This window comes from Chionomys nivalis, chromosome 1 (genome assembly GCF_950005125.1).
Source record: "Chionomys nivalis chromosome 1, mChiNiv1.1, whole genome shotgun sequence".
In the NCBI taxonomy this organism is placed as follows: domain Eukaryota; kingdom Metazoa; phylum Chordata; class Mammalia; order Rodentia; family Cricetidae; genus Chionomys; species Chionomys nivalis.
In genome coordinates, this window is record NC_080086.1 from 107,721,922 (window position 1) to 107,746,036 (window position 24,115).

Below are 24,115 nucleotides of genomic sequence, written 5' to 3' on the forward strand. Positions count from 1 at the left end.
AGAAAACAGGAAGTGAGCCATCAGGGAGCCGGCCCGGGGCGTGGAGTCTCTTTTTCTCGGCGGGGAATGAATGAATGGATTCTGGCCGTTCGCCGGTGAGGCCGGACTCGGGCGCTGAGGCGTGAGTGGAAGGGCGAGCCGTGTGTCATGGAAGACGACGCGCCGGTAATCTACGGCCTGGAGTTTCAGGTGGGCCTGGAGGAGACCGGAGGTCGGTGCTGCCAGTGGCTGACCCGCACCTGCGAGCGTGCTCACACTGACGGCGAGGATTCTGGGCTTCCCGGGCAGGGTTTAGGGAGAAGGGACCTGCTTGGAGGGTGGCCGAGTAAGGCCGAGGGCCGGCATGGACTCCAGAGGGCGAGCGCTCGGCCCGCAGGTGTCTTAAACACACTCGCACTGCGGGCGTCTTGAGCAATTCTGAGCACTGACTTGTGTGCTGGATACTGCTCTATACACGACCGACAAGGAGGGGCTTCGGGGGGGGGAGTGCTGGGTGAGTGTTATTAAACATTTTGCTCACTCAGGTTGGGAACATATTTGCTTTTTTTTTTCCCCCTCCAATAGCCGTTGAATTCTATTTGTTTACCCCCCCCCCTTACTCTTATTCGTGATGTGTGCAGTTTAGGTTACTTATTGGAGTGAGTAGTGGAATGGGGTTACTGTCTCCCAGTTTATTTCACGGGTGGCTGTGATGATTGCTAAGTGAGATAGCCCCAGCAGTTAGTGTTAGCCTCTAGGCTCAAAGTTCGCACGCAAGCTTGACCTAACTGAGAAAGCGCGCGCACACACACGTTCGATGAACGGTGTTCAGATTGCTCCGTACTACTCACACTGAGTAGGAAACAGTAAACGCCGAGGAATGCCTGTCTGCTGTATGAATACAGGAATAGTGGAAGAGAACAGGAGGATGTTGACTTAAAATCTGCACGAAGCGACACACATTAAATCGCAAAGCCAGAGTGCAGCAGTCTTGTGCTAGGGAGGGTTGAAGGGTTATCACTGTTGGGAGGAGTCGGGGGATGCTACTGGGCCTGTGCCGGAGTCAGCCTGCTGCTTCCTGAGGAAGCCTTGTGCTTGGGATCATCTACAGATATGTGCTTTTCAGAGTTTTTTTTTTTAGATTCGCTTATTTTTACTTTATGCATACAAGTGTTTTCCATGCATGCATGTATGTGCCCCACACGTGTGCCTACTTGGAATTGAGTTACAGATGGTCCTGAGCCACCTGAGATGGGTACAGCTGTTAGCTGCTGAGCTGTCTTCCCAGCACCTTCTTTACTTTTATTTCTTTGGTTAGTTACGCTAAAAGCTTTCTAGATGTTGGGTAATCCTTGAATTCTGAGATGCGTTTCCCATGCTAGATCCAGCTTACTTAGTGACAGTTCTCCAGAAGTTTCTAGTTTTTGCCGGCATGTGATTTTGGTGGGGATGGCTTCATCTGACCTGGGAGTTCTCATGCTTCAGGCTGTGGAACAGTCAAGGTGGCATGTCTTACCTGCCGCTGGGAACAGTCAGGGCGGTTTGTCTTACTGCTCCTGGACTCTCATTCTCATATCTTCATGGTGTACTTCCTGGTCATAGCTGTTCAGGCTTCTTATTTCTTTACTTTTCTTTCTTTCTTTTTTTTTTTTACGATTTATTTATTTTATTTTCCATGTATCAGTATTTTGCCTGCACGTTTGCCTATGCAGTATACGTGTACCAGTTGTGAGCTGCCCTGTGGGTGCTAGGAATTGAACCTGGGTTCTCTGCAAAGCAGTTAATGTTCTTAACCCCTGGGCCATCTCTCCAGACTTTCTTTTTTTTTCAATTTTTAAAAAAATATTTATTTATTATGTATACAATATTCTGTGTGTATGCCTGCTGGCCAGAAGAGGGCACCAGACCCCATTACAGATGGTTGTGAGCCACCATGTGGTTGCTGGGAATTGAACTCAGGACCTTTGGAAGAGCAGGCAATGCTCTTAACCTCTGAGCCATCTCTCCAGCCCCCCTCCCTTTTTTTTCATTTTTTGAGATAAGCTTTGGTAGCATTTTTCTGGTGGAATCTCTTCATTATTCATTTGACATTATTCGTTTGCTTTAGCTCCCTCGTCCCCAGAGTTTCTCTGTGTTGCTCTAGCTCTGGCAGTTCTGTAACTCACTTCTGTGGACCAGACTGGCCTTGAACTCAGAGACCCCCCTGCCTCTGCCTCCCAAATGCTGCAATTAAAGGCTTGCACCACCACTGCCTGGCTTAACTTGCTTTTCTATTGCTGTGATACACACCATGACCAAAAGCAACTTAGGGAGGACGGGGTTTATTTCATTTCCCAGGTCCATTATGAAGGGAGGGCAGGGCAGGAACTTATGGCAGGGACATGGTGTTAGAAACTGAAGCAGAGACCATAGAGTAGTGCTGCTTACTGCCTTGCTCTCAGGTTCATTCATGATCAGTTACCTGTGCTGCATCTCCCAGGACCACTACCCAAGGGTGGCACTACCCACACCAATAGTCAAGAAAATGCCCCACAGACTTGCCTACAAGCCAATCTGATGGAGGCATTTTGTCAGTTGAGGTTCCTCTTCCCAGATGACTCTAGCTTGTGACAAACTGACCCAAAACTGACCACGACATCAAATAACTACATTGCGCCTACCGTGTGCCAGGCCCTTTGAGTCACAGGAGAGTTGGGAACAGACAAGTACAGCTCTTGTGTATTCCATCCATCCATGCCCAGGGCAGGCATGTTTTTGTACACAGAGTTTTAGAGTCCAGGTGATCAGTGCTTTTTGTGGTGTTGGGGTGGAACTTGAGGTCTTCCTCATGGTTGTACAGTGGTCTGCCACTGAGCCATGGCTTGTTTAAAAATTCATCAGGTGGCCATTTAATTATATATATATTATATATGTATATATATAATATATATTTCTTCCTTCTTTCCCTCCCCTGATCCTTTGGTTGTCTGCTCTCCATCACTTTTACTGGCTTGCTCTCCTGGTGCCTTGATGAGGAGGCTGTTTGTGCAGGAAGTGTGCTAAGTACAGGAGAACGCTCACCTGGCCTTGTTCTCTGGTTAGAGCCCAGCCTTTCTTCACTGCTTTCCTTTCTAAGTTAGCATTACTCTTTCAAGGTCACTGCTTTTAGGTGCAGTTGGCTGTCTGCTGTGTAGTTAACCATGTATTTCAACTTTAGGAAGCAGCCAGGTGAGATGATAAGTTTTTTAAGGGAGTGCCATAAATTCCTAAGTTCCTGGTGACTATTTTCTGCCATTGTCTGGACCCTTCAGTCAGCCAGCTCCTGTTATTTGTTTGGGTTACATCATGGAGACCACAGACTAGAAGTTTCATTAAAAACATGCCCAAGTCTTTCTGCATGAGAACAAGGGGCACATGAGCTTGTAAAAGGTGTCTGGTGTTCTTACTGCAGCAACATGTCACCTGCCTCACTGTAAGAGCTCTAAGACAGCCGGACATTCTCCTCTTCTCCAGACATTGACATAGTGGAATCTGTTAGATTATATTTCTGACTAGACCAAACTGCTAGTGCAGGTCACTTAATTTTGGTTAATGTCCGTAAGTGGTGGCATTTAATCCTCGTTTTTGCCTACTGTTGAACCAGATAGTGATTTTGCTGCTGTGGTCTGTGCCAGTGTTTCTGATCCTTAGTACTCTTCCAGTTTATCTCTGGCCTTATAAAGTGTTTGTTTTCTTTCTGCTAATGGCTTACTAGAAGAAATTGACATAGAGCAACAGATCTGGTACCAGATTGGCTAGAATAAAGCAACCTTAGGAATTCTGCTTAACAAATAACCTTTCCTAAAAATGGGAAGATCTCGTTTAAACTTTTTGTGAGACTTTTACTTTTATAGACACATTTTAGATTTGTTTGTGAGAATAATTTTCCTTATCTGTTTTTCCAGAAACAAAACAACAAGAACACATCCATGTATTGTATGAATTTGAAAAAAATACTTCTAGGTCAGTAATGCCATTCTGAATTCTGGCAGCTTGTGTAAATGGAGGTTTCTCTGTTCTGCCCCATCCTTTAACCGATTCTAAGTAGTCACTCAGAGGTTTAATATTAATTACAAACTGCTTTACCTATAGCTCAGGCTTATCAAGTAGTTTTTACATTTAAATCAACTCATTTCTATTAATCTATATATTGCCACTTGGCCATGGCTTTTATGCTGGCATCTTGTTTCTTGGGTGGCTGCTCACATCTCTCCCGACTCCGCCCTCTCTCTCTGTGTTCAGTTTGGCTTTCCTGCCTAGCTATAGTCTGCTTTGCTGTAGACCAAAGCAGTTTTTAATCAATCAAATGAGAGCAACATATATTCATCACATACAGAAGGATTATCCCACAGCAAGCTTGCTTTCTGAGCATTACTCTCTGTCCCCCCACCCCACCCCACCTTTCCAGGGCACCGTAAGTAGCATGCACGAGGTGACATGTGTCCCTGCCTATCTTCTTTATCCAAGAATGCTTGCATTCTGGAATTTCTCTTCTTTATTAGATGGCTGCTAATGCAGGGCACTTAATTTTGACTTCTTCCTTCTGTAAAATGAAGAAGCTGTTTGTCTTCTCTCTCTTGATTAGTCTAGGCTGTAAACCTCTTAGACACTTCCACGGCACCCGCAGAGCAGGAGAAACATGCGTGTCAGCCTTTCACCATCAACTTGAAATACAAAAAAAGACTTTTTAAAAAATGATTTATTTTTTTTTAATTTTATGTTTATAAATGCTTTGCCTGCATGTAGTTTATGTACCATGTGCTCATGGAAAGTCAGATGAAGAACTGGAGTTACAGGTGTTTGTGAGCCATCATGTAGGTGCAGGGAATTGAACTCAGGGCCTCTGCAAGAGCCATCAGTGCTCTTAACCACTGAGCCATCTCTCTAACCCTCAGGAAAGACTTTTAATGTAAAATAGTCATTTCTCAGTTGGGTCCTCTCCCAGGTCCTATTTTAAGGGACTCTGGGCCTTGTATCACCTATATGACCCAAGTTGCCTTTGAAGGTCTTTGTATACTAATCTAGAGGTGGAGCCCCTCACTTGTGTTTTCCTACCAGGGTGGGGCTAGATCCTCGGTAGCTACCTTCTTCTGAAAGTCAGTGTAATCTAAGCGTTTCATTAAGACAGAGCTCAGAGGTTCTGATATGTTACTGATAGGCCGTGGTTTTTGATACATGTTTGTGCAGATTTCTGCATCTACATCTACAAGGATTATAAGTTTCAGAAACTGATTTAAGAATGGCCAAACTGGCGGGGCGGTGGTGGCGCACACCTTTAATCCCAGCACTCGGGAGGCAGAGGCAGGCAGATCTCTGTGACTTCGAGGTCAGCCTGGTCTACAAGAGCTAGTTCCAGGAAACCCTGTCTCGAAAAAAAAAAAAAAAAAAAAAAAAAGAATGTCCAAACTGTCCGTCCAAGTGTGCAGAGGGGGAGGAAGGAGTGATCATGTGTCCTTCGCCTGCTTGACATGGTAAGTGGACACCGCCACATGTCATAGCGTGTATGCCACCCTGGATGGGTAGTTAGTTCCTCCATTTTATTGAAATATACCATCAGTTGAGTTTCATGCTGCTTTCCCTAGGGAAGGGGGTGGATAGAGATAGTGTGGTTAGGTCTTCTGCAATCTGAAATTTGCACGAATTGTGAAAACGATATAAATGATATAGACTAGGTGGTCAAGACAGCTGTTAAACTCTTTCTCTTACTGATTTCCAAAGACAGAAGAGAAAAAGTACATGAATAAATAGTAAAAGCATTGGAAGCTCAGCTGTGACTGTCAAGGAGGCTCTGGTGAGGGAGTGGCTGTGGACAACGGGGACAGAAATTTAGAGGCTTCTCCTGTTCCCTAGGAGAGAAGCCCCGTAAAGGCTTTACTCTTCTAAAATCAGTTCACTGGGAGGTCTTTGTCACTTTGGGGCGGCTCCATGAGGGCATCTGTAACTCTGCCTTTTCCAGTGTCCAGAGCTACCCACAGTCCTGGGCACATGGCTCCTCCTCCGTCTGTAAAGGCAGCACAGCTGCCCCAGGGAGTCTTTCTTAAGCCGCTGTCACTGCTACTGGAGGCTCCTCTCACTGGAAACCCAGCATCTGAAGGAGGGATGTTGTTGGTTTTGGTTTTTTGAGACAGTTTCTCTGTGTAGAAGCCTGTCCTGGAACTCGCTCTGTAGACCAGGCTGGCCTTGAATTCACAGAGATCTGCCTGCCTCTGCCTCCCGAGTGCTGGGATTAAAGGTGTGCGCAGCTGCCACCACCACCCTGAGTGAGGGAGGAATGTTGAGGATAAAGAACGTAAAAGGAAAAGACGGAGCTTTGTTCACAGATGAGCATCTCTCTTCCAGAAGGATCATGGGTGGCAATTATGAGGGGAGTGGCTAAGAAATGGGGAAATGTTCATGTCTCTTCCGAGAACAACAGGGATCTTCCAGGAACTGGTGCCCCTTCTCTTCCCTCTTTCCATGGTCTGGAATTTCCAGTCATGGCTGATTAAATACCTTTAGCTTTGAAGCCAGAGGAAAGAGACTTAAGTCTAGGTCAGGCAAGGCTTATATTGTAGTTCTGGACAAAATATTTATCAGTGACCACTGTTTATGCAGAGCATAATAGGATTACCTAAGGCAAGGCTGCCAAGGATACAGACACCAACCTCTTGTCCTGCTCTGGTCAGCCATGAACTACTGCACACTAAGTGAAGAATAACTTCTTAGTGAAAGGGGCCCAGGGAGCATGTAACCCCACACAGCAGAGGTCTTATCTATGGCAAACCAACAGTGTGTGGCTTAGCTGTGTGGCCTCCAGATTGGCTGGTTCCCCCTTGATTTCTGAGGGAGAGTCTCATTAGATAGCCCACCCTGACCTTGAACTCATGATCCCTGTGCCTGGGATCATGGACATGCATTGCCACATGTCCAAGTAGGAGCAAATGAAGCTAGAGGACTGATTGATGTTCCCCTCTGTCACTCCACCTCTGACCTTGCTTTGTTTCTTCTTGTCTCTAACTGTGGCCACAAGAGCGTTCCGGGTTCCAGACACCAGCATGATTAACATCCTGAACGGTCTCCCTGTCTCCAGTCCCTTCTCTGTGTGTCTGAGCACAGCCATCTGTCTAGGAGTCAGGATGTAGACATTTCCCTGGGCCCAGCAGGAAGTAAAGTGAGCGCTACAGGGCCTTGCCCTGGGTCCTGGTAGTGACTGGATCCAGAGAGCTGAGCTAGTTTATAAGCTGGAAGCACCAGTCAGACTTGGGCAATCTTTTTTCTCAAAGCATGAAATTTTTAATTTTTTGTCTATTATTGAACACTCTAATCGTAGTTGGTATAGTTTATATTCTCCTCAGTTTCCTAGACTTCACCTTCATGAAGACTCACAACTTCTGAGCTGGACGGTGGCTGGCAGCTTAGTTGGACCCTGTAGCTGGAGATGGCTTTACCCGCAGAGGCACTTTGCCCAAGCCCATTCCACTCTGCAGGGACAACCTGTCGCCCCAGTTGCTCAGCTGGGGTATGTGGTATAAAGCCTAGCTGTTGGCTTACGCTCTGAGGGGCCATCCAGCTCAGGGCTACCCAGCTGGCAGATGCCTGTGACACTTTTCCTGTTCGACACATCTTAGAATGCCAGGGCCTGTTCTCTAGGGAATGGGCCATTTGAACTTCCTGCCCTTTCCCATTTTTCTTTTGTTTTTGCCTTAGTGTTTTTTGTCTGTGCAATGACAGTTTTGAGTGAAGGTTAAGTTTCTGCATGATCACTTGGGATGTTCCCTTCCTGTGGAGGACTCACTGCTGGCAGGTTTCCCCCAGCCTGGGAGCAGTGGTCTGCTCTGTCTTCCTCTGTCAGACCAAGGGTTGAGAGCACGCACAGTTGCTCTGGTTACAATTCTGCTCCCTCTTACCGAGTTCTTGTGTGGTGAAGGCTGTGCCAGCTTCTCTGTGGTGGGCCCTGCCCTGTGCGTGTTCTCGTCTCAGCTTTCCTCAGACTTCAACCTGCAGGTTCAGTGTCACCAATCCTGGGCCTCTTCACAGACTCTGAGGCCTTGAGGCAGACTGCATTTTGTTCAGCTTTTTTAGTTCTCTTCAGGGAAGTGGGCTTAAACTACCTGCATTGCATTTGCTGGAAGCCATTTCTGTTGTGTTGTGTTGTTTGATGAAATGTAATTTGTTGAATTAATCTATTTATTGCTGACATGGTGGTTTTATTACACAACTTAACTATTGCTGGGTAAATAATTTGTATCTTTATTGCTTAGATTAGTGCCCATTTAGAGTTCTTTCACGTACAGATTTGAAGTGCAATTGTGTTGGAAGTGTGCAATCGCCTCTAGACACTGCTGATTTATCCTTCATCACAGCAGATGAGAAGAGCCGACTTGTCTGTGCCTCTTAAGCCTAACTTCATAAATGTGTGTGCATTTCTTCCCTCCTCAGGCACGCGCTCTAACACCTCAAACTGCAGAAACAGATGCCATTCGCTTCTTGGTTGGGACACAGTCTCTTAAATATGATAATCAGGTAACTATTTCTGACAAATGTATACATGTTAATTACTAAGCTTATTCTTAGTTTCATAGTCATTTTGCTCTTGATTTTTCAAGCAACACTTAAAAAAATTTAATGCCACAAAACAGAATTTTCATTAGATTTAAGTATATATTTCCAAGTCTTAGCTATTATCCAACTGTATAATCATTGAGTACAATAATTTAAACGTTCTGTTTAGTGCTTCTTTTTTATGTGTATGTATGGTGTATGTACGTGTTTGTGTGTGTGTATGCATAGGTGCATGTGTATGTGTGAAGTTAGAGACTGTCTTTGGGTATCTTCTTCAATTGTATTTTCTTAATATCTCTCTCTCTCTCTCTCTTTCTCTTTCTCTCTCTCTCTTTGTGTGTGTGTGTGTGTGTGTAAAAATAACAGAGTAAGACCTGAAACTCCAAGAGATCTGTCTGCCTCTGCTTCCTAAATGCTGAGATTAGAGATGTGTGCCACCATGCCAGGCAGTACCTTATATATTGAGATGGGGTTGTTCATCAGACCTAGAGCTCGTTGATTTGGCCAGATTCGTGAGCTTCAGATATCTGTCTCTCTGCTTCTCTAGTGCTAGGATTGTAGGTTTGTGCCATCATGCTTGGCTTTTCTGTGGGTTCTGGCAATCCAAACTCAGGTCTTCATGATCATGTAGCAAGCAGTTTAACGAGTGTGCCATCTTCCTCAGCCCTGTTTAGTTACCCTTGTTTATTCTGGTTTTTTCGAGCAGGGTTTCTCTGTAGCTTTGTAGCCTATCCTGGAACTCGCTCTGTAGACAAGGCTAAACTCGTACTCACAGAGATCCTCTTGCCTTTGCCTCCTGAGTGCTGGGACTAAAGGTGTGTGCCACCACCGCCCAGCCGTGTTTAGTTACTTGGTAGTTTGGTTTGGTTTTATGGTCACATAGATTTTAATGTATAAGGATTAAGAAGCAGTCTGGGGATCATGATCACTAGGTCATTTCTGATTGCTCCTAGTACTGTGTGTAGCTAAGCCTGGAACAGGTCATGCTCCCATCTCAACGAGGACATAGGAGTTGGTGTTGGCTGGTGTGGAGAATGCAGTAGATACATCGGGGATCTGGATTCAGTTTGTGGCTTAGTACTAACTGCATGACCTTGAACAAATGGGTTAACTTTGCTGAACTTCATTTTCCTCATCAAAATGGAAATAAACATGCCTGCTTTATGAACCTCACAGAGAGACCATAGATACCATAAAATGTACATTATTCTTGACACTGTGAAAAGAAAGGTATGTAAGGCCATGGTAGAAGGCTTCTACCCAGCTAATATTTTCACATAGGTGATGGCGTTAACAGTTGTTGATTAATACTGGTGCGGCATAGGCTTGGTGAAGTGTCACTTGGGTGTGCTGCTAAGGAGTGTAGAATGGCAGTCATTTCTAGACAGAGTTCTGTAAGTAAACATCTGTCACCTAACATGCAATTTCTGTATCTAGAGCCTAGAAAAAGCTTTGTGTATAACAACGTTAGCTGCAGTGGTACTCAGAAAAGCCGAGAAGTGATCAGAACATGGAAATGTGCACTTTAGGTTGGCCAGTAGGGCGGCAGCCTCCTTCCTTACCCTGAACACGCTCCGTGGGCTAGTGTTCATTCTCTCTGCTCACTGAGGGACATGGTGACTCACGGCTATAAAACCAACACTTGAGAAACCGAGGCAGGAGGATCACTTGTTAAAGGCCAGCCTGGGCTATATAGGAAGAATACAAAAACTCTTTCTTTATGGGGGACATGGGGCAGGATTAAGAGCAAAGCTGTCAGAATTTTTCATGAAAATGTGTGTTTGAGGGGTTAGAAAGATTGGCTCAGTGGTTAACAGCACATATTGTTCTTGCAGAAACCTGAGTTCAGTTTCTGGCACTCAGGTCAGGGACAACTGCCTGTAGCTCTAGCCCAGGGATGTCCAATGCCGTCTTCTGGCCTCTTTATGCTCTGTGCTCACATGCACAAACCCCCCACTCAGACATATACATATAATTAAAATATAATGGGCTGAGAAAAAAATACAACTGAAAATGTTTTTAGTGGTGGGTAGGGGGATGTGGAGAGATGGCTCAGAAGTTTAGAGCACTGGCTACTTTTTCAGTGGACCTAGGTTTGGTTTCCAGCACCCACATGGTAGTTCACAGCCACTGGTAACTCTAGTTCCAGGGTATCCAATGCTCTCTTTTGGATGCTTTGGGCACTAGAAACATGTGATATGTGGATAAACATTCAGGCAAAACAGCCAGACATAGAAAATAAAGTCTTTTTAAAAAAAGATATGCGTTTGTGGTCTCTGAATCTACCCACAGGGCATGTGGGAACTTACAGATTCCTTCCCAGGGTTTCTGAGCCTGCCTCTCTCCAGTTGTGCCATGGGACAGCATCCCCTTCTTCCCTAGCTTGAAAGCAGCTGTTGACTCTGCTCTTACCTGTCCTCTGGGTTAAGTGGCTTCAGTGTAGGGCTCCTCTTGTGGGATTCTGGTCAGTTCTTTCCTGTATCTATTTTCCCCCAATTTTATCCCACTCTTCTGTGCCACTCATTGGACATTTTCTGAGGACTAAGGGTCTTTTAATGCATGTCACCCTGTCACTAAGTAGTTGTCACAGATGACTTTATGTTAAGGAAGGTTAGACACCTTGGTAACAGTCTTTTAATTCTTTTAGCTTTAGTTTTAATTATGTGTATGTGTGTGCATCTGTGTGCGGTATGAGCCTACAAGTGCAGGAGTCGAGAAGGTCAGAGGTGCCCTAGTCCACTGCAGAAGCAGTACACTCTCTTAATGGCTGAGCTGTCTTTCCAGTCCCCATAGTTATTTCTAATACAAAAAACACATTTGCTTATTTTACAAGGAAATCCTACAATGTCCTAGACTTTGTTTGGCATTTGTTATATTTGTAGGCAATCCAATCAAATTATTTTTCTTTGAAAAAGATGATAATGTGTGGGACTTTTGTGCCTGCAGCTCCAGTTCTGTGATTTTTGCCAGAGTGGATCCCATGGGCTTGTAGGTTTGGATGTCAGGGAGATCTGCCTCAAAACGCATTGCCAGTTTGCCTGCTAGAGGGACTTGAAGTCAACATCCCAGAACTTTCCATAGAGCTCATGTGTCCTTGTCCTGTGGTGTGCTATGGCCCTCAGCTGGTGGTATGTTGTAATACAGTGGCGCATGAGGAGTCTGCGGGATTGTGAAGGGAAATCCATCCAGGAGCTGTGCAGGTGTGTGCAGGTCAAGGACTTCCCAGCAGTCCGCTTTATCAGCACTCCTGAGCACCCCCAGGACTCACTGCTGGTTGCTCTTCCTGAGATTGTCTACCTGGAGCAGGCTGGACATGTGAATCATATCAGGAGAGACAGAGACCAAGATGGCCAGTCCCTTTCTCGGTTTATTGCCTTTGGAAGTCACGCTCTTCATTGTCTCTCATGTTGTATTGATTATGCCCCCATCATGCTATACTTGAGGTTGGAGAGATGAGTTAACAATAGGAACACTGGCTGCTCTTGTGGAGAACCCAGGTTTGATTCTCAGCATCCACAAGGGGGCTCACAACCATCTGTTATCTCCAGGCCCAAGGGATCAGATGCCCTCTCCTGGCCTCCACAGGCACTGCATGCATGTAGTATACAGCACACCTAGAGGCAAAATACCCATATAGATAAAATAAAAATAAAGGTTAAAAAATGCTATACTTAGGCCGGGCGGTGGTGGCGCACGCCTTTAATCCCAGCACTTGGGAGGCAGAGGCAGGCGGATCTCTGTGAGTTCGAGACCAGCCTGGTCTACAGAGCTAGTTCCAGGACAGGCTCCAAAACCACAGAGAAACCCTGTCTCGAAAAACCAAAAAAAAAAAAAAAAAAAAAAAAATGCTATACTTAGGTATTTCTGAGCTTTAGGCTTACATCTAAATGAGGCACTAAAGAGACAGCTGGTGGCATCTGATCAGTTATCTCGCTAGCCTTGGCTTCATGACACAAAAGAATATTCATCTTTTTTTTTTTTTTTTTTTTTTGGTTTTTCGAGACAGGGTTTCTCTGTAGCTTTGCTTTGAATGACACAGTCACAGATCTTGGGGTCCTGGGATTTAGGGTATGTTGGATCCTCTGTGCTGATAAGCATCTTTGGTGATTTGGAAATTAAAATATGTAGGGAGCCACAGCCTTTACCTAATACACATCGGGGAAAGTGTGACATATTTAATAATGTTGCCATTTTTTAAATTACATTCATAGATGAAGGATGGACATTGGTTTTAGCTAAATGGATTTAGAAATCCAATTCTGTAAATTTACAAATGTTGAAGTAAGAGCCCAGAAGGACTTGCTGACTCGCTTAAGGTAACACAGCCAGGAAGTGGCAGAATTCAGGCTGGAACTCAGGTTTCCTGCCTCATGTGACAGAGGGAAACAGACCGTAGTGTTTTTGGTATCATTAGAGAAAATTAGTGAGACATGACCATGAAAATGGCCTGCCCTTTCCAGCTTTAGCCCAGTAGGACTGTCATTGTCACTGACCTGAGTTGAGAGCTGGTTGTAGTCATGGGGCTTCAGGCAGTGAGAACTAGTGAGTGGCTGGGGGAGACATTTGTTCACCTGGGCCAGGCCCGTGGAAGACTGGGAAAGGCAGCAGCCGGTGTGTTAGGATCTGCATGGGGCGCCACCAGAGCCAAGAGGCTCTTTAAGTGAGTAGCTTTGATGGGTGTGGGTCCAGGTACTGTGAGTACCTGTGAGGGCAGCAATGGATGGCAGGGGCCCCCTTTAATCTTATTTTTGAGACAGGATCTCCTTACTGTACTTAACCCATTCCCCATAGACCAGCTGTGAGCTGTGGGGTCCTGTCTCCACCCCACTGTGTTGGGGTTGCATATGCCTGCATTCACACATTTTTACCTGGGTTTTGGGGAATCCGAATCAGGTCCTCTTGCTTGTCTAGCAAGCACTTTCCTCACCAAGCCATCTTCCCATCTCTGCTTTTATTTACTTATTGTGTGTGAGAAGTCAGAGGACAACATATGGAAGTCAGGTCTTTCCTTTCCCCATCTAGGCTTGAGGGATCAAATTCAAGCCATCAGGTCGGGTGGCAAGTGCCTTTGCTTCATGAGCCATCTTCTGACTTTTAACTTTTTGTAACAGGATCTCACCATATAGTCCTTGCTGGCCTAGTACTTGCTCTGTAGGCCAGGCTGGCTTCAACCTCACAGAGATCCACCTGCATCTACCTCTCCAGTGCTGGGATTAAGGGCTTGTGCCACCACCCACTTTTGATTTGTTGTTTTGTCCAGTGTCCCCAGTCCTTAGTAGCCCTACCACTCATGGTCTCTGTTACTTTAAATTTGTCTCATCTTCGGTTGAACTGAGCTCAAGGGCAGGAAGAAACTCACAGACACTCCTGCTTTTTCTCACAGGGAAGGGCACTGTCTGTGTATGCTGGGTTTGCTTGTGCTAACTGGCCTGCTCAACGTTGTACATGGTCGGCACCAGCCATTTTAGGCCACTGCTGAGATTGCATTTCACACTGATGAGTGCAGAACAATTCTTGGAAGAGGATGGGGTCATTTTTATACTAAACACTGCAGAGGAGGAAGAATCGAGGATGAGCAAAAGGCCTTCTGAAGCCACACCACACAAACATGCTGTTAGCTATCGTGCCAAAACTTTAGTATTAAGTGTTTGCTTTGGCACACACCATTAATCCCAGCACTCGGGAGGCAGAGGCAGGCAGATCTCCGAGGGTTTGAGACCAACCTGATCTATAGAGTGAGTTCTAGGACAGGCTCCAAAGCTACAGAGAAACCCTGTCTCAAAAGAAAAAAAAAGTTTGTTTTGATAGCAAAAGTCACACATATTTGTCATTAGAAAAACCATCAAAAATGCAAAGCCTATAATGTCAAAGGCAAAGACTATGACTCTCACCTCCAGAGAGACTCCTTTAATTCTCCTCAGCTGGGGACACGTGTGCTTTTTTAAACAAAAATGGGTGTCATGTTTGGTGTAGTCCTTTTTATGTTCCTGTCTTCTTAAATCTGTATTATGGACATCTTTCCACACTGCTAAATAGTCTACCAGGTACTAAATAGCTTCATGGGGTCCTACCACAGCTAAGTACAGACAAGCATCTGAACTTATCCTGGGCATCAAGGTGGCTTTGACCCTTTCATTACAGTAATCAATGCCAATGGGGAGCTTTCTTGGAAGAAACCTGTAGAGCCATGCATTTTCTTAGTATATGAATATTTTTGTAAGTGTCTTCTACTGGCTTGAGTGCTGGTCAGAGAGATTGAATGTGAAAATCATTATATTTCCTCTAATTTTTCTCCAGCAAAGCGTGGAGATGGTGTAGTTACCCTTGTCACTCAGAGACCTGAATTTCACAGTCTGGTAATTAATAGTGTATAACCATGGGTGCTGATATGCTGGCCTCACTTTTAAAAAGAAATAAAAATTTACTAAAATAAAGTCCCACCTACCTCAGTCACTGCTGCCTTGAGTTGAGTCTTGCCCATAATAGAGGGACCAGTATAGCTCACCTGGTTCCCACTGGGGACCAGCCCCCATGGCCAGCTCACCTGGTTCCCACTAGGCACCAGCCCCCACGGCTAGCTCACCTGGTTCCCACGGGGCTGCTCACCTGGTTCCTGCTGGGCACCAGCCCCCATGGCCACCCTGGACCTCAGCTGACAGCATTCCCTTGCCATTTTCTGTCAACCACAGAGCAGGCCTGAGAAACTGCGAGGTTGATACTAGCGTGCCCTCAGCCTCTTGAGAGCAGAGGCTTTATTTAGCACCTGAGGTTTTTAGGTGGGAGAAAAGCAGCTGGCGCGTTACACAGCTTGGCATTGTGGAAGCACTCTGTGGGGCCTTGCCCCTCTGCCCTTGGGAGGGGGCTCTGAGAACTGAACTGCAGGGGAGTCCTGTTCAAAGTGCAGCCGTCACTACGTTTGCATGTTGTTCTTTATAATCACGGTGCTTATTAAGGTGCTGAGGAAAGCCTTTGAGATGCTGATTGTCCTTTTCTTCTATTTGTAGATCCACATCATAGATTTTGATGATGAAAATAACATTATAAATAAAAATGTCCTCCTCCATCAAGCTGGTGAGATCTGGCACATCAGTGCCAGCCCAGCAGATAAAGGCGTGCTGGCCACCTGCTACAACAAAAGTAAGTGCCCTGCTTATTATTCTGTGTGTGTGTCAGCTGGGGGTGTCATGTGACAGTGATTTTATATTGCTAATGGGTCTGTGGGCAGTTTAGAAGTTGTGGCCATTTACCTAGGCTCTACCCTTACACACTGACACTTAGAGTAGATGTTTGTGGTCCAGGGTTGTTTTTTATTCCAGGAGCACTACTAGGTCCTAAAAGTTGCACTCTGCTCTGGTGTGAGCCACACAACCCCAAGCGTGGCAACGACTTGCCTCCTTCCCACTCCCTGATGTTGGGGACACTGGGTGTCCTCAGCTGCCATGCAGCCTTCTCTGACAGCAGCAGTGCTGCGTGCACATGCCAGTGTCTATTCATGTGCCTGCAGGTCTCTGCCTGTAGCCTAATGCTCCAGTCTCTGGGGCCTTCAGCTTTTTTGTCAGACAGGCAGTGAGCTAACCTCACTTCTCCCTCAGCTGTCCTTGCTTTGTCTGTTCACTGACTTCTGATGCCGGTTTCAGAGGAGACCCTCTGATGCCAGGGTCCATCGCTTTCTGTTGGGTGTCTACCAGGAAGCCTTCAGGCACCTTCTGATTAGACTCTGCCTCCCGAGTATGCTCATGTTCACTTCTTTCTGTCTCAACTTCAAGCCATCCTGTCTGTATTTTAAATATACAGTCTCTTATTTAGGTCAGAAAAGCAAAAGAAGTTTTCTGAAAGGCCTTTTCCTCCATTGGAACCTTTTTCCTTTCTTCCTTCCTCCATAGCCCAAGTTGGTCTAGAGTTCTTAACCTTCCATGTGCTTGTGTTACAGTGTGTGCAGACACACCCTGGTGTTCCCCATATCCTTCATTTCTTACTTTTAGCTTTTTACATTATGTTACTCCATTTGTTGGGAAGGCCTTCACATTGAATTTCCCTACCTTAGTTACTCTTCTATTGCTGTGAAGAAACACCCTGACCAAGGCAGTTTATACAAAAAGCGTTTAAGAACACGCTTACAGTTTCAGAAGGTGAGTCCATGAGCATCATGTTGGGGAGCATGGCGACAGGCAGGAAGACATGGCACGGGAGCAGTAGCTGAGAGTGTACCTGTTATTACAATGACTGTGAGGCAGAGGGAGAGAGCTAACTGTTAATGGAGTGTGCTTCTGAAACGTCAAAGCCCACTTCCAGTGACACACCCTCCAATAAGGCCACACCTTCTAATCTTTTCCAAACAGTTCCACCAACTGTGGACAAGCAATCATATGTATGTTTCCAATTCAAACTGCCCCACCATAGACTTCCCCTTCATCATGGAGCTGCTTTAGGAGGTGTTAGTCTACCTGCTGCTCTGTCTGTGGACACAGCTTTCCCACGTCTTCATCTTGGTGTGTCTGAGATGGTGAATTTGTCATACCCCTACCTAGCTGCTGTGTTGAACAGTGCTGCAAATGCTGCCCCACATCACTTGAGCAGACTTTGTTTACCTCTGAAGGTGACCTGTATGTAGTCACCTCGATCTGATCATTGCTTCTGTTCCGTGGCTGCCACATCCATCCCAGCATTCTGCCTCCACCTAATCCAGCCCTCCACTCCTCCTCCTTTTAGGGAAACTGCAGCTGTTCATACTTAAAGAGAGCTGTGCTCTGTGCATCAAGACAGTGGTCTCCAGGAAGCTATGTTTAGACCTGAGGCTGTGTTGAAAGGAGCAGCGGGCTGCGTTCCTGCCACCCGACTCCCGGCCGCCTGGCTAGCTTATGCCCCGAAATAACAACACACAAATTGTATTCATTTAAAAACTGCTTGGCCCATTAGCTCTAGCCTCTTACTGGCTAACTCGCACATCTTGATTAACCCTTTCTATTAATGTGTGTAGCACCACGAAGTGGTGACTTACTAGGGAGATTCTAGCCTACATCCATCTTGGGTCAGAGCTTCATCGCGTCTGCCCTGAAGAGGAGTGGCATGGCGTCTGCCTCACTTCCTCTTCCTCCCAGCATTCTGTTCTGTTTACTCCACCCACCTATGTTCTAACCTATCAGGCCAAGCAGTTTCTTTATTAATTAACCAATGACCTTCCTCTATCAAGGCTGATCATTATGATTAGATCAAGTCACCTTCACTTTGACATATCGTGCGGTGCTCACGGTCACAGGACATCCCTTCCCTTGGCCACATCAACCCAGCTCTGAGCAGACTGCAGGTCCCACTGCACTCAGGGTCGTGTACTTGGGGTTGTGTGAGGTGAGCCCTGGCTGTGGCAGACCTAGTCCTTTACTTCAGAGGGCTAGCCACAGGGCGTGCTGGGTATCCAGGATGCACCACGAGAGGGGGTGGGGGCAGAGCCTACTCTGATGCTATTTGCAGCACAGCAGCTTAGACACAGTTGCTCTCCAGCTGGTGACTTGAGGCCCCAGGTGTTTGGCTGCCCCACAGGCTGTGCACAGTGGTAACCAGGTATGGTCACTGTGGGCATCCATTCAGAGAGGGATGGAAGACAGCAGGAACTATGGGTCACATGGGTTCATGAACTCACTGGGTAGCTTTCTGGAGGTCTCAGGAGTAGGGCCTCCAGGAATTGTCCTCCATAGGCTCGCTGTCCTCCACAGACTCTCTGTCTCCAGAGGCACTCTGTTGTCTCTAGCGGCTCTCTGTTGTCTCCAGCGGCTCTCTGTCTCCAGAGGCTTACTGTCCTTCTGGCCATACCACCCTCCCAGGCATGACTTCCTGAGGTCAGCCTGTTTAGATTTGGTGTGCAGAACTGAGCTTTCCAGTCATCATTGTTGCTGACTCCTCTCAACAGCTCTTTCCTCACCTTGTATCACTTCTCTCACAGTCTACCGTACCCCATCTGTTGGCAGGGCCAGCTTCACTCTGCAGGCCGAGGCCGGGGCAGCCTTGCTGTGTCTTCTGCCAGAATGTGAGCACTTCTCACTTCCTGCTAGGCCTTGGTGCCTGTCATGGACTCTGCAACGGACTGTTGAATTCATACCATTTTTGTTGATCTCCATTTCTTTTTGGCTTTTTGAGACAGGGTTGTTCTATAGCTTTGGAGCCTGTTCTGGAACTAGCTCTATAGACCAGGCTGGCCTCGAACCCACAGAGATCTGTCTATCTCTGCCTCCCGAGTGCTGGGATTCAAGGCATGCCCCCCCACCACCTGGCTTTATTTCCATTTTTAAAATTAATTATTTTTTCCCAGCCTGATTACAGTTTCTGTTCCCTCCGTCGTCTCCTCCCAGTCTCTGCCCCATCCTCCTCTCTTCCCCCATCCACTTCTTCCCCTTTCTTTTCAGGAAAGTCCAGGCCTCTCACGTATATCATCCAGCCATGGCTGATATCAAGTTGCAGTAAGACTAGACTCCTCCTCTCCTATTAAGGCTGGACGAGGCAATCCAGTAAGAGTCCCAAAAGCAGGCAACAGAATTAAAGATAATCTCTGCTCCCTCTGTTAGAAACCCCACAAAAAGATCAGGCTCCACAGCTGTAACACATATGCAGAGGTCTGGGTCAGTCTCACACAAGTTCTCTGGTTGGCCCTATGTTCAGTTCAGTCTCTGTGAGCCTCTACGAGCCCACGTTAGCTGATCCTGTGTGTTTTCTTGGCCCTTTGGCTCCCACAAGCCTTCTTCCTTCTCCTTCACAGGATTCTCTGAGGTCCAACCTAATGTTTGACTGTGGGTCTCTGCATCTGTTTCCATCAGTTGTTGGGTAAAGCCTCTCTGATGATAATTGGGCTAGGTAGCTATCTATGAGTACAGCAGAATATCATGAGAAGTTACTTCATTGGCTTTTTCTTCCTTTTTGCCAGTCATATTTACTTCTATCCTAGGTCTCTGGGCTGTCCAGCCTCTGGGTCCTGGCACTCCAGGCAGTGCTAGGGGTGGGCTTCCTTTCATAGTATGGGTCTTAAGCTGGACTAATCATTGGTTGGCCAGTCCTATAATTTTTGCGCCATCTTTGTCTCAGAATATCTTGTAGGCAGGATAAATTGTAGATCAGAGGCTATGTGGCTGGGTTGGGGTCCCAGTCTCTTCACAGGAGATGGCCAGTTCATGCTCTGCGTTTGCCATTGCTAGGAGTCTTAGCTGTGTCACCCTCATAGACTCCTAGGAGTTCCTTCCCATCGCACCACGTTTCTAGCTCATCCCAGAGATGCCCCTGGTTCCAGTTGTCTTTCCCAGTGCTCTCTCCCTCCATCCTCACCAACCTGATCCTCCTGTTCCCACGCACACCTCTCCATCCAGACCTCTCCCCCGTCTACCTGTGATGTCTACTCTGTTTCCACTTCATGGTGAGATTCACCATAAAGCAAGGGATAATCATGTTACAATCCGCAGACCCAAAGAAGCTAAATAACAGGAAGACTCAAGGGGGACACATGAATCACTGTTTCTTTTTAACTTTCCTTCCAACTGCTGGGATCTGAAGCAGCTGCCTTCTGTAGGCTTTGGTACCACAGCACTCCCTGCACAATTCAGTGTACTTTGAGAAGCTGCCACAAAGATGGGCTATGAGGCAGCACTTCTGCACCCAGGGTCCAGAGGTACATAACGATGGCTTAGCAGATATTCTGCCAAGTCTCATGGCAAGTGTTAGGTGGGACTGGATTTGGAGTCTTGTTGCCATCCTTGGTTGTGGGTAGAATTAAGTTTCTAGGGCTTCTGGGTCTGAATGTCAGATTTTCTTGACTTTCCACTTGGGTCTTGCCAGCTCCTCAGGCAGTGTGAGGCTGACAATGTTTGAGTTGCTTACCTGGCAATATTAGCAGCAACAGCAGCAGTGGCAGACTGGTATGAAGAGGAAGCCTTCATCCTGGTTTGCTGCCATGCACGTTAGTTCCTTCCAGTTACCCCGAATGTCAGATCTTTGCGAAACTGGCTTTTTCCCCACTAGATGTTAAAGGCAGCCTGGCCCATCATTCAGTATTGTCCTCGTCTGTTGCCAGCTCTGGGAAGGAGGAAGTTGGACAGTATTCAAGTCTGAATCCCAGGAATCCTGTCTGTAGGTTCGGTCTGCAGGAAGCCCTGATTTCCAGAATGTTGAGCTCTTTCTGCTTAGTGCAGCCAGCAGGAGCTGGTGGACTAGAGCTCCTTAGTTCTTTGCTCTTTGAAGCCATGGTTTGTGTTGTCCCTAATATACTCGAATGATCTGTAGTGACATCATGGAGCCAGGTGCCCAACTCTTCTTTCCAAATGCCTCCAGAAAGCCTTTGCTACGTAGCACAGCCCTGCCACATGTAACTGAAAACAGACAGCCTTCTCAGGGAGGACTAACTTACTTTGCAAGTGAATACTTGTGTCTTTTTTTTTTCTTTTTGAACGCACATTACCCACAAACTCTACTAGGTCTTCATGTTTCTGTAAATTAAATAGGAATTCATTCGAAAGCACCACATACTAGGATTAGAACATGTTGCTTACGGTGTCTGCCTTTATGCAGGTCTTCCTGTGAGGAGCAGAGTTCTCCTCTCCGGCCCCCAAAAGTCTTTTCTTGGCTGTTTGTAGACTTTTTGGTATTGATCATTTGTTAGTGTGTGTTTGTAGAGAGGCCCACCCCTTGCTCTCCCCAGTGTGATGTGGTCAAGGCTTGAGGCCTTCAAGACGTATCTTAGAGTGCACAGTCCACTGGCGAAGGGAAGGAGACTGATGGTTGGAGACAGCAGGCTTTGGGGGACCACTTTCCTTCAGCTTGTGTCCTAGGCCAGTGGCAGTGTCCCCTTTCACACATGTCCTAAACTAGTGGATCTTACTAAGAGGATGGGAGAGAGAACCATGGGAAGGGGGCCTCTAAGAGAGACTTAGACATGGAGTGCACCGTGTGCTCTTCTGTGGGACTCTTGGCATGGATATTACTGTAATATCCTCAGGTTGTGCCTTACTTGGGACATGCAGATTCTCCAGTTACTGAAGTCTGAGAATGGTGGAACTCTGATGGATTTATTCAAGATTTATTCTTTATGCTTGCATGTATGTGTCCGTGAGTATCTGCCACATGTGTGTAGGTGACCTCAGATTAGAAGAGGACATTGGGTCTTCTGGAGCTGAAGTTATATGAAGTTATGAACTACCAAGGGAGGTGCTAGGAACCAAGCTCCAGTCTTCTAAAAGAGCAGCATGTTTTCTTACCTGCTAGCCATCTCTCGAGCCCCACCTATCCTGCTTTAATAGCATTTTTATTTTTCTGAATTAGAGTGTATTGTGTGTTAATACTGTTCCTGTGTGTAGTATGTGTGTTTATGGTATTCTTTGATACATGTGCACCCATACCGTGTGTGTGTGTGTTGTGTTCTGCCTCTGCTGACACTGTCCTTGCTGATACTCATGTAGCAATGACCTCCGTCAGTAGAGGGCATTCTTGGCCTGACTCTGTGACCTTGTCTGTGACCCATCACATTGTCCCTCCCTCCCCCCATCATGTGTTCTGGTGAGCCCATCTTTACTGCTGCTCTGAGTGGCCACACGCCATTCCTGAAACCTTTTCTTCTGACCTTTCTCAGAGTGGGTTCTGACACTCAGGCCTTGCCCAAAAGACGTGTCTCAGACTTGAATTTACTCCTGGCAGCTGTTCCTAGTGGCCAAGGTGCATTATGGGGCAGGCGCAGGGTCTGTAGAGAATTTAGTTCCTGACTCCTAAACCACAGTGATTCACAGATGGGTCCTCAGGGCTAGGGGACCAGTAGTACTTGGGATGGTTAGAGTGTGGTGGGTGGATGGGCTAGCATCTGGGGTGTGGTGTACCCTTGCCTTCTAGGTCACCATGTGTTCACCTTATTCATGCAGCCTTTCTGTGATGGTAACAGGAGCTTCTGAAATGAAGGCACAGAACTCCTGGGGCAGCTGCAGAGTGGGGGCCAGATCCACAGGGTGGATGTGGTATGTCTTTCTCTAGTGTCAACTGTATTGATTTTAAGCAACGAAAGGATTATTTATAGTGTAAAATGAATTTAGATATGTTAGCAAGCGGAGTGCAAAATTCACAGGAATCTCATGAATAAAAGACGAGACTACTGAGGACCCCTCAGATCTGCTGTGCAAACACTTAACAGCTTGTAAAGGACATAGCCCTGTTGGGACACACGTTCCTCCTTTCTGGTGGTGAGCTCCAGAGAACGGGCAGCTGCTCTGTTCTGGGTAGGACAGGAGGACAGGGTCACACAGGAACTTCAAGTGTGAGTAGGAAGATTTGCTGTGAGACTGTACTTCCCAGGGCTACCCTGCACATCAGGGTGCCAGAGCTGTCATCAGAGTGCGCCTCCCTCAGGGCCTGTCTCTTTATGTGACATCGCTGCTGGGACCATCCACTATGGCCTTCTGGAGCAGGCACAGTAACAGGTGGCTGACAGAAGTCTGCTCTACTGTCTGGGTATCCTGAGGACCTCACATGACAACATGGAGTCCAGGGCTTTGAACCCACAAGATCTGGTGGAGCAGACTCATCCACAGAGTCCGGGGTTTTCTGCTGGAGGTCATTCATGTCTGTGGAGTCACCAGATGAGCTGGCTCTTGTTGCCAGAAGCAGTGTTTTAATTACATTTCTTGTCGTTGTGATGAGATACTTAAAAAAAATTTTAAGGGAGGTAGGATTTATTTTGATTTATGGTGTGAGAAGGTTCAGTCCACCATGGAGCAGAAGGCATGATTGCAGGAGCATATGGCCTCTGGCTCTCATTGTGACACACCAGAAAGCAGTGAACTGTGCTGGAGGTGGGTTCTGGGCCAGAAGCAGAGCCTCGCTGTAACTCTTAAAGTCCTCCCATGACCCTGTGTCTGCCAGCTGGGCCTCACATCCAGTAGAATCCATAGCCTCCCAAAACAGAGCTACTACCCAGAGCCTAACTGGTCAAACACTGGACCCTGTAAGAGACATTCCATACTCAGAGTATAACAAGCAATCATGGAGTGCACCGCATATGGTACCTGGTATGCTGTGCTGTGCTGTGTTCTGCTCTCAAAATGTGAGTGAGCCAGCAAGCAGTGAGTAGACTGGTGCACTGTGCACAACTGGACCTAGTTCTTGTAGCAGGTGGGTCCATGAGGGTTATATGCTCAGGACTGAAACCCAAGGAAGGCAGCTGTGACGCTGGACCTGTCTGAGTTCACTGCCCTGAAGATGAGCCTTCTAAACACGCACAGTCGGCAGAATGGTCCTGAAATGATGTCCCATTTTATCACTGTCTCAAAAAGAGAAGATGGTCCGAGGAACTTGCTCTGGCTCGTTCTCAGCCGGTAGTAACCATGTTCTCAAAGGCAGCAACTGGTTATAAGAAGGGTCCAGGTCATCAGGGCCAGGCAGCCATACCATTTATATATCAGCACAGCTCTGGGGTGGGTCCTTACTGCCTTTGAGCCTCAGTTCCTTGTCTGTAAGATGGGAAGGAGCTGTTGAGATCACAGGAAGCCTGTCTGCTGGGGTATTTTGAGAACCCTGGTGGTGACTGGAGCAGCCTGTTGTGTGAGGCAGATTTTGCTCAGTC

General features: G+C 46.7%; 1 protein-coding gene across 3 annotated transcripts in view; it reads left to right on the plus strand.

The window, feature by feature from the left end:
- Eipr1 (EARP complex and GARP complex interacting protein 1) overlaps nucleotides 1-24,115 on the plus strand; it is a 121,052-nt gene continuing 96,937 nt past the window's right edge. Inside the window, exons 1-3 of one of the 3 annotated variants that reach the window (XM_057789143.1) lie at nucleotides 1-189; nucleotides 8,416-8,499; nucleotides 15,543-15,675. In XM_057789143.1, the coding sequence (XP_057645126.1) occupies nucleotides 148-189; nucleotides 8,416-8,499; nucleotides 15,543-15,675 (259 nt within the window). In that variant the 5' untranslated portion in view covers nucleotides 1-147. The remainder of the gene's footprint in view (nucleotides 190-8,415; nucleotides 8,500-15,542; nucleotides 15,676-24,115) is intronic. The other 2 variants (XM_057789152.1, XM_057789160.1) reach the window with 2 other exon arrangements.